We start from the raw sequence: 15,802 nt of genomic DNA, 5'->3' as shown, positions 1-15,802 counted from the left end.
GCAGATGATCAGACCTGGTGTCCAGGGTCTTTTACCCCCATAGCTGTTATGGTCTAATTACCACAGAACATGCCCATCCGTGCTCCATCCACACTCTTCTCTTGCTAAAGATCAGAAAAAAAGTCTGAAGTCGATAACTTGTCATAAATAAAGCCAAACCAGAGCTATCAGGAAAGGAAGAGTGTAAATCACCACATTCATCAGCGTTTTGTTTAATAACAGTGAAAAAAATAAACAGATACGTGAGATAGTAGTATGAGGCAAACACGGTTTATGGGTTTGCATGCAGAGATTATGAAGCACAGGCAAGAAGGAAATTATTAGACTTCAGTATTTCTTTCAGCTTGAGTGCGTGTACTTTGGAAAAATAACCCAAGAAATTCAATTAATCTGTTTAATCAAAGAAATGAAAAGCTCTTCTTTTGCTGTGAGAAAAAGGATTTATAAAGAGATGTTTTGGATAGACTTTTTATTCAACAGAAAAAGAACTAATTTGATCTAGTTGCTTGAATAAAAAACAGGATAAAAGCAGACAAGAAATAGTTGTGGCTGTTTTTTTGGCATTTTTTGTGTTGTGGTTTTTTTTGGTGTTTTTTGTATGCTAATTGCTGCCTTATAAAACTTACTTATAGAGGAGTATACTGTAAAATATCTTCAAATCTTAAAAAAAAATAAAATTGAGACATCTTTCTGAAAGTTGCACTTTAGCTCAAACAGAAGGTACAGACTTGATGGAGAAATTAAATCATATTGAGGAAAACATGCATGATCAATTCTGTGTGGGAGACCAGAGCAGGTACCAGAAAGGACCATTATGATCCTTTAAATCTGTGAAATGTACTTAGTGTCTTAGTGAGGAATATCAGATTTTTCTAAAAATCTTTTTTTCTTTAGAAGAAAGCATTTGTCTCATAAAGTTACCTGATCTAGTTAATACAGTTTGTAGCCACTCACATGTGTACAAAATGTGTTGCATGTAACTTAGAGTTGAACTAAAACTTTTGCAAGAGTCAGATTCTTGTCCTTGCCTCAGCAGCGGTCTCTTCTGCTGGAAACACTTTCCATTGCAAGCAGTGAGCTACACTTACCAAATTTCTGTTCAACATTTTGTTTGCCTCAAATGGAAAAGTATCCGCTGCCAAGGTTCCTGAAACTAGCATTTAGAAGCAGATAACTAAAACTTCATTTTGTGTATCTAAGCAAAGGTGTGTTCATTTGTAGAGATGCTGAGAGCTCGAATTTGCCTTTTGATTTTTAGTGATGGCTATGGACTGCTCAGTTGTGTCATGCCATCGTTACGTTTATGTATAGTTGTATATTTAGCTTGCTAAGTTCCACATATAAAGAGGTACATTCAAAATAGGAATCCAAGTGGCATGCTCTGTATGTGAATACTGTTCTCATAAAGCAAATCCAAGCTGATTTAGATAATGATTCGACTTGAATTGTGTATTACAAGAAAGTTAATCTAAGCATATGCAGTGTATGGAAAAGGTGAATGAAAAGAAAGATTAAAATTTGAAGTTTTTGAATGTAAATAATGAATACAGCTGTGATACGGTATAAACCAGTAAATTATTTCAAATAGGCTTCATTTGTATTAGAAAACAATTTTTATCCTCGCCTCCTGAAGACCTTTAGTTGATGAATGTGGCAATTTGCATGAAGGGAAGTAATTGTATAATAACTGATACCTAATAATATGAAGCTTTTACCTTTTTCTGAAAACAACTTGAAGTTGCCAGTTGGTCTTTATGCTAAGCTTGGACAATTCCTTAGTTGTTAACCTTAAGAATTCTTGGTTGCCAAAATATCAGATTTGACTAGGATTTATCTGCAAAATCATATGTAAGTTTTATCTAGCTGGCCTAGCCCTGTATGGAATATCATAGAGAAAATGAGGGAAGCGTGTGGGATTAGTTAAGGAGGGGGTGACACAAGTGACAACTAATCCATAGGAGACCAAGCTCTTTCTGATACTCAACAGCTATTTGTTTTTACAAGATACACTTCTAGTCGGTGTTGAGAACGTCGTTCCTATGTGAGGGAATGTAGTTCTTTGCTTTGTTTGGAACACGGCCGTCATCTCTGCAAACGCGTAGTAAGTGTCAGTGTACAAGTGTACAGTCAGTCATGTACTGGGCTGCTTGCTGCTTACCTTTAGTAGATAAAAAGGAAAAGCCTTGTAAATAATTAACAACAATTATTATGTAGGGTGCTTTCCTGAACAGATGAAAAAAGTGGACCTTTTAGAGGGTATTTCAAAGTCCGATCAGGTTAGCAGAAGGTACTAGTATTGACAAACTCAATGAAAATAATGGGATACTGTCCACCTCTGTTAAATATGAATTGTAATGCATCATATCATAATACATGAGTATTTATGATCCCCAGATTTTTTTTAGACAGTCTTAGTTTAACAAAAAAAAAAGTTTATTTAAATGTTTTTGTGACATTTAAATGTGCTACTGGAGATCTTGGAGAAAGAGGGGACTCAAATGCTTTGAATCTGCTCACACTATGAAATTGTTTATGCAAAGTTTCTTGTTGCTGGTTTATTAGTAGGGATTTATTTTTAGTTGAACATGGTTGTAAATTATTAGAGACAGAGTTTTGGAGTTTCTTTTTCAGTGTATCAGCAATACCTTCTTCATTAGTTTATTTTCCCAATTTTTCTGAAACCATGAGAAGTTATGAAATCAAAGTTACATTATTGTAGCAACGTTGGTTCTGCAAGTTTTTGAAAGTAGAAGTTTGTCACTACTGCATGCAGATAAATTGTCCAAATTACATGTTGATGAACCTTCTATTCTAAAAGTGACTAAAAATAGAAAAAAAAAAAGAAAAAAATTATAACGTGGTCCTATAACAGTGGCTTCTGTACAAGCCTCCTCAAACAGAAGGTGAAGTCATGCTTCAAATATTGAATTGTGCATATTTCTTTTTTCAAGACTTCATCCATGGGGAGACAGTAATCCACTGATTTAACTGGTTCGTGACCAAATGGCCTCATGTAGCTGTTGTCCTACAGATTTCCTAGCCTTGTAGTGGGAGAAGCAATGAACAATGGGCATCAGGTGTTGTTCTGCTTCTGGATTTCTTCCCATTGGAGTAGGCTTGTGACCGTGGAATTTTGAATAGCACAGGAAAAGGGCATTGATGATCATATTATCAAACATGCAGATAGAGACAGCTTGTCCTGGTTTCGACTGGAGCAGAGTTAGTTTTCAGCAGCTAGCAGAGCTCTGTGTTTTGGCTTTACTCTGGGATTTGTTATAAGACTGTCGATAGCGCACTGGTGTTTATAGTTGGTGCTGAGACATCAAGGACCTTTCAGCTTCCCGTGTTTTTCCAGTGTGCAGGAGCGCAGCAGGCTGGGGGGACCATGGCTGGGACAAAGGGCCCACAGCTGCCCTTGTGATTTGAACGTAGATTTAGGACTGAGGGCTAAATTGGCCAGTGGAGTATTCCATATCATGCAATATCATGCCCAGTGTCTAGATGAGGGTTGACTGGGAAGTTTGGGGAATTCTCTTCTTAGGGCTCTGTCAGACTCTGAGTTCTGTCTCTCTCTCTCTTTTGGGAAATTCTCTGGGAGTTCTCTGTCTCTCACTCTCTTTTCGAGCCTCTCACTTGTCCAGGATTGTGGTGTGGGGACTCACCTGTTTCAGGATTGCTTGCTGGGGTGGGACAGGTGTTTGTCGCTGGGTGACGAGCGATTACACTGTGCATCACTTATTTGTACATATTATTATTGTTATATGTATTCATATATTATTATTATTTTATGATTATCACTTGTAATTGAATATTATTATGAAATTGTTCTTAACTCACAAGTCTCCTTCTCTTTTCCCCTTTAATTCTCTTCCCCATTCCCCTGGGAGTGGGGGAGGGTGAGAGAGTGGCTGCATGGCATTTAGTGCTGGCAGGGTTAAACCATGACACAGCTGGAGCCTGAGTTCAGATGAATAAGTTCTAGGGGATAAAATTAACAATGTATACATTAGAAGGCATCCTGCATTATAAATCCTGTGTTGGTAAAGAAAGGGTTTCAGTAGACTCTGTGAACTTGGGGAAATGTACTTTATCTTATATGTGCAAGGCAAGCAAGTGATTTTATGTTGTGCTACTCTTCTACATTAGCAACTGAAAACCTTAAAAAAAAAAAGCTTTAATAACAGGATATTTTGAAAAACTAACCAGTAGAGCATGTAATGGATTTATCTGGTGTATCTTTGAGTGATCCTATGGAAATGTGCACCTTCTAGAACAGTGTCACTCCTGTATAGCCAGTTTTAACATTATGAATCCCAGTGTAACTAATTAAAAAGGAAATGTTTTTAGTAACAATATGTGAACTCACAGAATAATTGGGTTGTAATTCAATCTGTCAGCTCTGCTGCCATTCATAAACTCAAGGTTTATGCTGGCCTCAGAAATCCCAGATTGAATTACAGCTTTATTCTGTACATAACCTGGAACAATGTATATCTTAGCATTTCATTTGTGAGACTGAGGATGTTTTATAATCCTGAAAATATTACTTAAATATATACTTACCATAAAATTCCAATTTTACACTTGGAGAAAAAACTATACGGCAGTGCAATTCACAATTTTTTTTTATTTAGACTTTACATCAGTTACATTAGGGCTTTCACTGTGCATGTTTATATGCATAAACTGCTTGCTTCTCTTTATCTTGTGTGTACGTGAAAGAGTTTCTTACATATCTATATTTCAGGTAACACAAATGACTGTCCAGAGTGTTTGCATTTTGTTTAATACTTAGTTTGGTTTACTATTGAAATACAATTTTACTAGTTGCCAGAAAATTACCCTTCAACCTTATTTATACCATTTCCTTAACACAATAAAGTCACTTATGGAACAGAGCTCAAAATATTTGTACATATACTGTATTTACAGATTTTTATTTTAGGACTTCCTTCTCTCAAGGCAGTTCTCAAATATTCTGTCCTCAGGTTGCTGAGTCAAACCATGAAGGACCATTTGGTAAGAGTGGCTAATGAAGCAGAATTTATCTTGAGCAGACAGAGAGCAGAGGATATTAACCGCCACGCTGAATTTGAGGTAAGAAATGAAATCTCTTTTTTAAAAACAAAAACAAAAAACAAACCACCAAAACATAACAAGTCTGCTGTGTTTGAAGATTCTAATATGTGATATGGGCTTTTCAGGCATGGGAGATTCCATCCTGAAAGGTGCTTTGCAGTTGTAGGGTCTTTTGATAGTTTGCCACTGACTTTGATGGAAAACCATGCTGTGCAGGGCAGCTCAGAACTTTTCAGAATCTGCAAACCTAGTTTGTGGGGGCAGAAATTTTATCATACCAATGTTGCTCTTTTCCATGAAGTAAATATAACTGTATACGTTAAAGGAGCTTAGCATCACAATCAAGATATAACTCTGAAAAAAACAACTTACTGAAGATAAATTATAACAGCCTGTTAAGTGCAATACAAGAAACTCCTTTTTTTTTCTTTTTTTTGTATCATTTGCTATTTCACTTAATCTGTCTCTAAAACCATTTTCTTTGTTTTACATGTCTCAGTGTGGTTTTGTTGTGTTTTTGTATTTCCATCCTACTTAGGGGATTCTAAAGTGAAATAATGGTCTTTGTTTTTATAGACTTGTAATAAAAATACAAGCCTTTTTTTCTGAATCGCTTTAGTCATACCTCCAATTTGGGACCTCGGTTACATCAGGTATCCCCTTTCTCTGTGCTGTAATTATTGGGTTGTTTAAATGAAAACGAAGCTATATCTCACTAAATACACTAATATTCTGCTTAAAGAGTACTTAGTCTTTCTTCTGACATGTGATACTGCTCATGGTTTTGTTTTTAAAATGAAGCATTAAGAGACTGAAGGCACATTTGTGCATAACTTATTTCTAAACTATTTTTCTCTTAAATCTTTACTTGAAAAAATACTCCTCAAAGATGAAAGCATATTTGTCTTAGACGGTGCTTATGTTCTAAAGGTCATCTGTGTTGGCCCCAGGATTCAAGCTGTGCGTTGTTTAATAACGTATCTGCACTTCATCTAGAGCTAGTTACCCCCTCCTGCAAACAGAGATGTTGTAAGATATCTACAGTACCATTTTGCAACGGTGAAATAGCAGGCGTGTTTCATTTATTACATCAAGGGTTTGGCGACAGTCCTGTGGAGATGAAAAGTGCATCTTTTTCCTTCATTGCCTGATAATCATTGGAGTGGGACATGCTTGACATCTTTTGCTCTGGATTTATGCAGAAGCTCCATGCGTGACGTGGCATTGTTGATTGGATGAGCAGCCCACTCTTTTCTTCAAATGCAAACTATTCACAGAGGTGTGCGTGTATGTGAGAAATCTGTGTGAAGTAAAGGGTTCTGTCATGTAAACACAGGCTATCAAGGAACTCAGTTGTTCAGTGACAACTTCACTGTTAGCCTTATTTCAGTCTCAGGACACCTTTTTATGATGTCTGGAAGGAATTTACACTGAGCATCAACTTACATTTTTAATATAGCTGAGTTCTGCTGTGACAACTCTCCAGGATAAGAGTTGGCTGATACTTTAAGTTGATGCTGTTTTGAATCTGTACTGTCTCAGTGTGATGGCTCAAGGGGTTTAACTCATCAGGTTGAACTTAAACAGACACTAGTGTACTAAAATATCAGCAGTCTGTTTATCAAGTTTAGTTTTGTTACTGTGTTGTAAATACTTAGATCTAGCACCTCTAATGCAGATGTGCAAGTTAAGGATATGCAACTCTTGGATTCTACCAAATGCTTAAATAACCAGTCTGGTGTCTCCTGAAGTTAGCACTGCTGATGTCTGTGGCAGACTTCAGTCAGCGTTACGTTTGTTTTGTGGAAGGGGGAACCGTTAGTCACATCCATTCGAATCTGTAGGTATCACATCAACGATGAGAAATTCCTGCGTACCATGCTCCATCCGTGGCATGCTCTGGTTTTCACACGTCCTTTCAAGTGTGCTTCTCATGTTTTAGCACAATACTTTTTAGCCATGATGTTCCTCATGGCTTTTTGAAGTGGTGCTCAGGGCTATGTAAAACTTGCCATTCTTCTGTCATGTGCCTAGAAATGAATCTGTCACTTGACTAGACTGGAGCCATTCCATCTCTTAATGGGAACAGATCTGTGCTGTGGTGGGCTGCTGACATGCTGTGTATTGCAATTATTAGGTATGTTCCCATTGTATGAATGGATGTGGACCTCGATGCCTGTGTTTTGGTGCTAACACTTGTGTTAGGACACACTTACAGGCATGTGACAGGAAGGACTCACAAATAAAAGGACTTTCAAAACAGTTGATATAGCTTTTGATCTGGTTCATTTCTCCAACTTGAGAACCTATAAGAGTAGCAGATGAAGAACCCTGAGCTAAAGATCGCTTTGGCTAGCCTGACTGATGTGGTTTGGTCACATGCATGCACCTGTTTCCTTGATTTGCTGTTTTGTCTTCCATCTATTCTTGAGTAATGAGTTGGAATGAAGATGATGTTCTTCCAGTCATGAGAGACACTGCTTGGTCAGTCCATGGAATACAATATCCTGTCTGTCATGGCATGTCTAGAAAAGAGCAATTGTACGAGGAAGCAGATAGGCTATACTTTCGTAAATTCTATAAATTCTGCAGCTCAGAGACTTCCCTAACCAGAGGTAATGTCTTTAGTAAATAGTGGTGTGATTTTTTTCTGCTGTGAATTTTTCCATTTGAAGTTTAATATAAGTATTTTGCACCAATAATGGCCTCAGGCAAGGAATTTCCCTGCTGTGATAGTTTAAGAAAGTGAGGAGATCCTGTGTACAACAAATAGATTAAACAGTTTCTTGGAAAATAGTGTGATCCTATAACATTTAGTCTTGAAGAATGACATATGCAAATGTAATTTTGATCACATTTTAAAGCATTTTGTGATTGTGGTAATTACTAGTTGCAAAGCTGCAACTTTAAAAAAAAAAAAAATGTTTGGGATAAGCATGTGTGGTTCGGATCCGAAGCAAGCTTTGCTACCTGAGCTATCAGGAGAAAAGAGATGAGGTTGGCTGGATGAGAAATAAAGATCCAGAGACAGATAAGAAATGCAGCAAGAACTGTTACCGAGTTTTCATTTTTATTCAGACTTGCATTTCTGATGTTTCAGATCACATATTGAAGTATTTCATGATACCATTGGATCAGCAAAAGATCCAACTCCCCAGTTTCTTTTTAAAGATCTGTAGTGTGTTTACTCCTACCTGGTTTTAATTCTCCCATTTCTAAGAGTCATGACAAAGATGAGCCTTGCAATATGTGTGTCAGATTTTGGATAGGCTTGCACCATGGTGGTAGAGCAATCTAGTCTTACAAAATTTTCTGTAGAAGACTCTTTTTTTTCTTTTTCCCTTTTTTTTTTTTTTTTACAGGCAAGGACAGTTTTAAAAGAAAAGGCAAAATATCTTCTCATTTAAAACTGAAGTCTGATGTTTGGGGCACATAGAAGCAGGAGAAAGGAATGAGAAATTTAGACAAGCTTCATAACAAAGTTCTGTAGTTACATATTATCGTATAGTGCTTGGTTATAAATGGGGTAAGAGTGGTCGTTGTAAGAGGAAGGAAAACCTTAGGAAAATAGACAATTCTAGCAGAGGCACTGCTTTGCTGAACTTTAGAACTGAACTTTGCTGTACTTTAGAAATGTGGTGCAAGAAAGTATTTGTCATGTGATGTTTTAAAAATTGCACAGGATCCAGAGGGGAAGGTACCACTCTTGTTTGGTTCTCAATTCATTGAAAGTATGGGACAGGTGTTTTCCTTCCAGAAATGGATTGAGAAGTGTCCACCTATTCATTCTGTCACAGCCGGGAGGAGAAAGAGAAGCAACAGCAAATGTGGCCCATGTTCACTTTGACTGGACCTTTCTTTGCTATGTCTCTGCATGGTGGGACCTCACGTTGGTCAGAATACTGAGAGGAGGGTGTCTATGCCCTTTCCATAAAGTAGGATGACCAAAAGCACAGGATGAATCTCTAAAGCAAGGGTGGGTTTTTTAGCATCCTGTTCTAGTTTGTGCTGTAACTTCAGACTCACAAGAAACTCTGAGTGCCTGGGTGAGATACATTTAAATTAAAAGGATTTGAAAAGAAATCTTTTCCCTCCTCCTTATCTCTTCTCAGACAATTCTCTCTCTTTCAGAAACTTCACATAAAATGTCTTGAACAGCAACAAAATCTGCACATCTGCTTCTTCTGTGTCTGATGGCAAGAAGGGCATCTGTCATCTTGGCTTGGCTCTTTTTCCGTTTCTTCCTTTTTGTCAGGAGTCTCTGTCTCCATTCGCATTGCAGACCCCTCCTTTGCTTCTGCAGTCCTGCGCTCCAGAAGCTTCTTCAAACCAGAGGTGCTCAGCTTCGCTCACGGAAGATGCAATCTCCCGCCCTTTCTAGAGGGCTGTACCTTATAACTCAGCAGACTGGACAAAGTCTTCCTCTTTGGTGCCCGACCACTGCTTTTTTTTTTTTTAATAGGAGATAATATAAGTAAGATAACAAATTATGAGCAAACCAGTTATGCTGTCTTTCTTCTAAGCTGGTATTGTAAAAAAAATAGAGAAAAATTGCTTTGGGGGTGAAGGATTGGTTGTGAGAGGTTTTTCTATGGCTGAATACAGAGGTCAACCTTTTTATTTCCTATTTTTTTTCTGATCCTTTCTTCACCTATTTTTTCACTGTTACCTCTATAAGTAGTTACATCTATGAAAGTAGACATCTGGAGAGGTCACAGGGAGACTCGAGACATATTTACCCATTTTACAGTGTGATAAAGCCTCGAAGCAGCCTGGTAAAGCAATATTCCACTCATTTCTCTAGTGAGGTGGCAGTGAAGCACATGGTTTTACAGTGAATGTGGAAACATGAGCATTCCTAAAGTAACTTATAGCCCTTATAACTTTAAATTTTGCCCAGTGTCGCTGGGATTTATATGCACAGGTCTCTTAGATGTTTTTCAAAATCTCACCCTGAGTGCTTGGTAGACCTGAAAAATCCTGAAGAGGAACCTCTTTTTTGCCTGAATTCCAACAACTAGTTTCATGCTACCACCTAGACTGCTTTCTAGAAATGACCTTGGAAAATGTGGTGGTTCGCCCTGTGTCTTAGATTATGTGTGCAGACTGCTGCGGAGTCGAGCCTATGAGAATAATTGGATTTGCTGGGAGGAGGGGGAGGAAATTTTGTACTCTAATTGACTTTATTTTATAATTTATGGCAGGAGTGCCCATTGCCTTGGATATGCATCCCACCTTATATAAATCTCTTCATGTATTTGTATGTGAATATACATATTTATAGAATTTTAAATATGTAAACTCGCAAGTGTTCTAGGCCTGGACTGTTCAAGCATCACAGTGTTTCATCTTTCTAGTGAAGGTTTAGTTTGCTATCGAGTGACACTACTGGATTTTGACAAAAATCTGTGATACCGTATCTCAATGCTTGTGTAAAGTATTTCTCATGAATATTCTTCCAGCAACATGAAGTTTTTTTGCCTGGAAGACTCACATGAAAGAATAGGAAAATGAGGGAAAAGTTACTATGCTAAACCATTCATAATGTTGCACATCATGAGTGTGTGTAGAGGAGCAATGGACAGTGCAACACAATAATTTTCAGAAAACTTTCTAGAATGGATGGACAAGGATTCTTCATTCTGAGTCTGTGAGGAAAACAGACGCTTCAGTAATTTTTTCAGTAAAATGTAACTGCTGTTGTAATTTACGAACTATTGTGCCTCCTCAAAACATCTTTTTTTAAAAGATTGTGTAGTGTCCTTCCTTTTGAATTTTTAGTCGTCTTTTTTCAAATTCCTACCATCCACAGAAATACAAGTGCTGGCATTCTTGTTATTGGCCGTTTCTGTTGATTAACTGAGGATTTCACGTGACTTTCCCATTGCGTTTGTTATAAATCATGCTAGGCAGCTAACTTCTCTGCATGATTTCTCTTCGATAATTAAATCTAGCATTTCCAGCTGCTGTAAAATTTGTTGCCCTTTTCTGTTCAGTTATGTTTTTTCATGCGGAAGACTTGGACTTCCTCACAATTTTAATTCTTATTCGGTACCAATTTATAGGCTGTGTGTAATCAACTGGATGTTTTACTTCATGGCTCCTGCTGAGAAACGAGTCTTAATGTTAATTACAAGTATTGCCTCGACAGAGGTAAGGTGCAAGGCTAGGCAAGTGTTCCTATAGTGACTTGGGTGCAGCTATTGCTTTTTGTTTCCTTGGCAGAAAACAAACTTCAGGGGTTCTGTTGATTGGTAATCCTGTGTATTCCGTGTGTACTAAGCATTAAATGTTAGATGTTATTTGTGTCAGAGGAAGTAACTAAAAAGTACTGCCAATCAATTGTGGCAGAATACCCCTAAGTCAAAGAGAATGCTTGAGAGCCTTTGAAAGAATTATGAGAGGGTATTTGGTGTGTCTTTGTAGTTTCTGTAGATGTTTGTTACTTCCATATGTAACAAACAGTTACTGTGGGGAAGAAAGTTTTAATCCTTGACTCGATCCCTATTTTCCATACAACGTTCCAGTGTTTTTGGTAAAAGCTGCTTTGTTATAGAGTTCGTGCATCAAGTAATCTTTATGTGGCTCTTACAACTTCCCTTTATATGAAGTGTTGTTCAACACACTTAATGGCAGTGACCTTATTTATTAGAACAAAAGACTTTTGAGTGCTTTCAGTGGGTATTCTGTCTAGTAGTGTAGATTGTCAGTAGTGAATCTTTACAGAACAGATGAAGATAAAGGATAGCACAAGTTGTAGGCATCCTGTAGTAATGTAACCAGAAGCTACAGTCTGTAAGATTGCAAAAATGTAATGTGGCAACACAAAGGAAGTTAGATGTACCCTTACAGAACAATAAGGCTTTACAAGTTTCGTTATGAATGGGCTTAACTCCCTCAAATTTGGATTTTTAAACAAATGCTGCCGGTTGCATTGGGCAGGTCAGGCATTGGAGCACCATCTGTCGGTAGAAGGAAGAAAAATCTTGACTTTAATTTCTAAACACTTCTTTTTTGAGGGATTATAAACTCTTCAACAGAGTGCCGTGCATGGAAGAATTTATTTTTTTTTCTTTCCACTGGAGGATTAACCAGTTTTGTTCTACTGCAGTAAGTTGACGAATCCCAAACTAGATAGTTAAATTTCTCGTATTCCTGAGGTGCCAATTATTAGGATTCATTGTCTTATGTGTGTCAGAGGATACTGAAATGAGAAGTTCATTTTCCATGTGACCATTATAACATTCCCTGTGCTCTGGGAAGTGTTAGGATAAAGTATTGCCTGATAATGAAAGGAGGAGTGAAAAATAGTGGTTTCTCTTTCACGATGTTTTAATAAGCAATGGGAGGAGAAGGAATGAAAACTCACACTGGAATGCTGAGACATCTTTTGTTGTATCTCAATTTTAAATCAAAATACATTACAAAAGTATGTCAAAGAGCTATCAAAGATATAATATTGTTTCTGAAGCAGCTTTGAAAAAAAATTCATTTTAGAACTACATTCTCCTATAGACTTCTCTGATGAAACAAGAAGTGATGTTATCCTTATTACCGGTTTTTTGATAAATTTTGGCAAGTTATGAGACAAACTATGTGAGGAAGTAATGAGTATCAATGTTATTGAGCTTTTCAAATCATATTGAATATGGAGAAGAAATAGATTCATAACTATGTCATGTTAAAAAATCTATTCTCATTTTTCTGATGCTAATGAAGTTTGTTGCTTTATAATTAATGTTTAGTGTTTAGCAGCATCTTGTCAAGACTCTTCCACATTTTATAATCTATGCTATGTTTCTTTTACATGCTAAATGTAACTTGAAAAAAATATAATCCAGGAATGTGATAAAGATATGAGTCTTTTCTGCACAGTGTTTTACAATATTAGCTGTATGAGACTTTAACTTTTTATAGCCTTTTTTCTCGCATTTTATGTAGAATCATAGAATGGTTTGGTTTGGAAGGAACCATAAAGATGATCTAGTTCCAACCCCCTTGCCATGGGCAGGGACACCTTCCACCAGATCAGGTTGCTCAAAGCCTCATCCGGCCTGGCCTTGAACGCTTCCAGGGATGGGACATCCACAGCTTCTCTGGGTGACCTGTTCCAGTGTTTCTCCACTATCATTGTAAAAGGTTTCTTTCCTTGATCTAATCTAAATCTCCCCTCTTTCAGTTTAAATCCATTGGCCCTTGTCCTATCATTACATGTCCTTGCAAAAAGCCCCTCTCCAGCTTTCTTGTAGGCCTTCTTCAGGTACTGGACAGCTGCTAGAAGGTCTCCCTGGAGCCTTCTCTTCTCCAGACTTTAACAGACCCAACTCTCTCAGCCTGTCTTCATAGGAGAGGAGCTCCAGCCCTTGGATCATCTTCGTGGCCCTCCTTTGAACCCACTCCAACAGGTCCATGTGCTTCTTGTTTTGGGGACCCCACAGCTGAACATATTTAACACATGTACTTATTTTTCACTTCCTGTGAATGACAAACTTTCCTGTGTTAAAATTTGTTCGCTCCCTCTTGTAAGCATTGTTACAGCTGATTATTTGCACTAGAGATTATCGATGAGTTTAGTTCATCTGCTTTCCATGGCTCTGGAACTCTTAGCAGAACGTGCTCTGGAATTCTTATTATTTTAGCATTTGAAGACCCTGGAAACCTAAAAAAGCCTCAGCCAGAAGGAGCTAAAACTCAATTCCTGTAACCATGTATGTTTTATAGTTTTGCCCCGCTACTTCAGTGGCTGAATTGGAACAGCATAGGCATGAAGAAAATGGGGTAATTAGAAGAAGACAGAGCAGCATTGTATGCTTCTGCTGTGGTCTGTCTTCTGTTAGACTGGGAACTGACGTTCCTTCTTGAACTTACCTTTAGCTGTGGCAGTGCCTCTTAACTTTTTTTTTTTTTTGGTGTGAAATCCATAATTTTAAGGCAGGCAGGGTGCTTTGATTTTTTTGGTTTGTTTGTTGGTGTTTTTTTTTTTTTTAATTTTTTAGCTCACTAGCTAGCTAAGTACCACACAAAATCTAAAAGAATAATCAGTGCATGATTACAAATTCATCAACATAAATAAGGTAATGTCTAAACAGCTCTTTATTAGGATTGGTTTCTTTATTTTTAATTACAAATTCTAAATTTCAAACTTGTTACTTCTTTGAAAGAATAACTCTTAAATTAAAAATTATACACAGTAAGAAGTAAAATATAATAATCTATACTGTGGAGTGTCTCTTCCACATCAATGACTTAATGAGTTACTTCTAAGTGGTCATGTCGTAGGAAAAAAAGAACAGAAATATGAATGTGTGGTCTTATATTAATATGTGCAGGATTTATATAGGTAAGTTCTACTTGCCATGGATAATTCTTCGTGAATACTGACTGATGGGAATTGCTCAAATACTCAGATGAACATCTCTTAATTGCTAGGGTATTAGAGAGCCATGGGTTCTGCCAGTTTTCTGGAATAGGAAAGAATTTGGCAGTAAACTTGAATAACTTGAACTTTGTTTAGAGCATTCAAAGTCCAGAATCACTTAGGATGTTAACACAATCCACTTAGAAATTCCATGGCTTTTAAAATTCATCTACATTAATAATGTTGTTCTTCTGTTTCACAGATTTAGTTTGCTGAGACTCAAAAGCGTCTGTACTGTGTGCGACCAAAAGTCCATCAAACCCAGTATTCTGTTTCTAACAGAGCTGAATAATACATGCCTAGGGGCAAGCGTAAGGATAGTGCAACTGTACAGGGATGGTTCCTTGGCTCTACCCAGGTGGCAGGGATCACAGTTTGGACAAAGATCTGCAGTTCTCCATATGAATTTCACCTATTGTTTTATTCCCTGGGCACTGTGTTAGCATTTGTCATGTTTGATTGTTGTTTTTACTGCCTTGACTTAGAGCTATCAGCAAAATTTCACACCTCTTCCACTCTCCAGTCATTTCTAAATACATTTAGTAACCCAGTGGGATTCAGTTGGTGATTTCCCTCCACTTTGAAGACGAGCTGTTCTGGTTTTAAGCCTGTTTCCTTTGTTCTAATATATTTTTATCAACATAACGATGATCCTATATGCCCTATGGCATCCTGCCTTTCTTTTACTCTCTCTTTCGTGTTCAAGCAGTGGACTTTATGAACTGGATCTTTCTTGTCTGTGTCTCCAGTGACTTGTTGAAAGAAATCTAATGAAGCTTGACTTCCTGTTACAAAAGCAATGGTGACTCTTGCCAGTGTGTTTATTCCATTGTTTGCTTTTTGCTTTAAACACAGCTACCAATTTGCCTTGTATCCATTTCAGACTTATTGCCATGCTGTCCTCCAGAGTCCATTTGGCATATATTGTTCTTCTAGCACTGAGGCAGTTTGAACAAGAACACTGTAGCTAATAGCTCAGCTGCCTTCATCCCTGAGTTCTTCTAGATCACCTGAGTGAATACTGGCTGGTCCTAGCAGTTGGTCACTTGCTGGTTTTCTTTTCAAACTTCTCTGCTAGCACTTCTCTGTGGTGGTCTGGTGTTTTAAGAGCTCTTTTTGTCCTTTGATCTTCTGTTAGGTCTGCCTAATAGAAGATACCTTAACGGGCTTACTACTCCTGACTTGTTTGAGAAATAATTTATTACTGCCTTTTATACCTTTATGCAAGTGTTTCTCAAACAATTTTGGCCTGCTTCATTCCGGTTTTAAAACTATCGTGCCATAGTTGACATCTTTTTTTGTTTT

At 37.5% G+C, this 15,802-nt stretch overlaps 1 protein-coding gene across 5 annotated transcripts in view; it reads left to right on the top strand.

Annotated features, from left to right (window-relative positions):
* Positions 1 to 15,802, top strand: part of LRBA (LPS responsive beige-like anchor protein) — a 422,962-nt gene that overhangs the window by 142,226 nt on the left and 264,934 nt on the right. For all 5 annotated transcript variants that reach the window (XM_086612273.1, XM_086612271.1, XM_086612272.1 and 2 more), the window contains one exon: positions 4,989 to 5,097. In XM_086612273.1, coding sequence (XP_086468399.1) covers positions 4,989 to 5,097 — 109 coding nt within the window. The remainder of the gene's footprint in view (positions 1 to 4,988; positions 5,098 to 15,802) is intronic.

Source organism: Tauraco erythrolophus, chromosome 5 (genome assembly GCF_009769465.1).
Source record: "Tauraco erythrolophus isolate bTauEry1 chromosome 5, bTauEry1.pri, whole genome shotgun sequence".
NCBI classification, from domain to species: domain Eukaryota; kingdom Metazoa; phylum Chordata; class Aves; order Musophagiformes; family Musophagidae; genus Tauraco; species Tauraco erythrolophus.
This window is presented reverse-complemented; position numbering and strand designations above follow the sequence as displayed.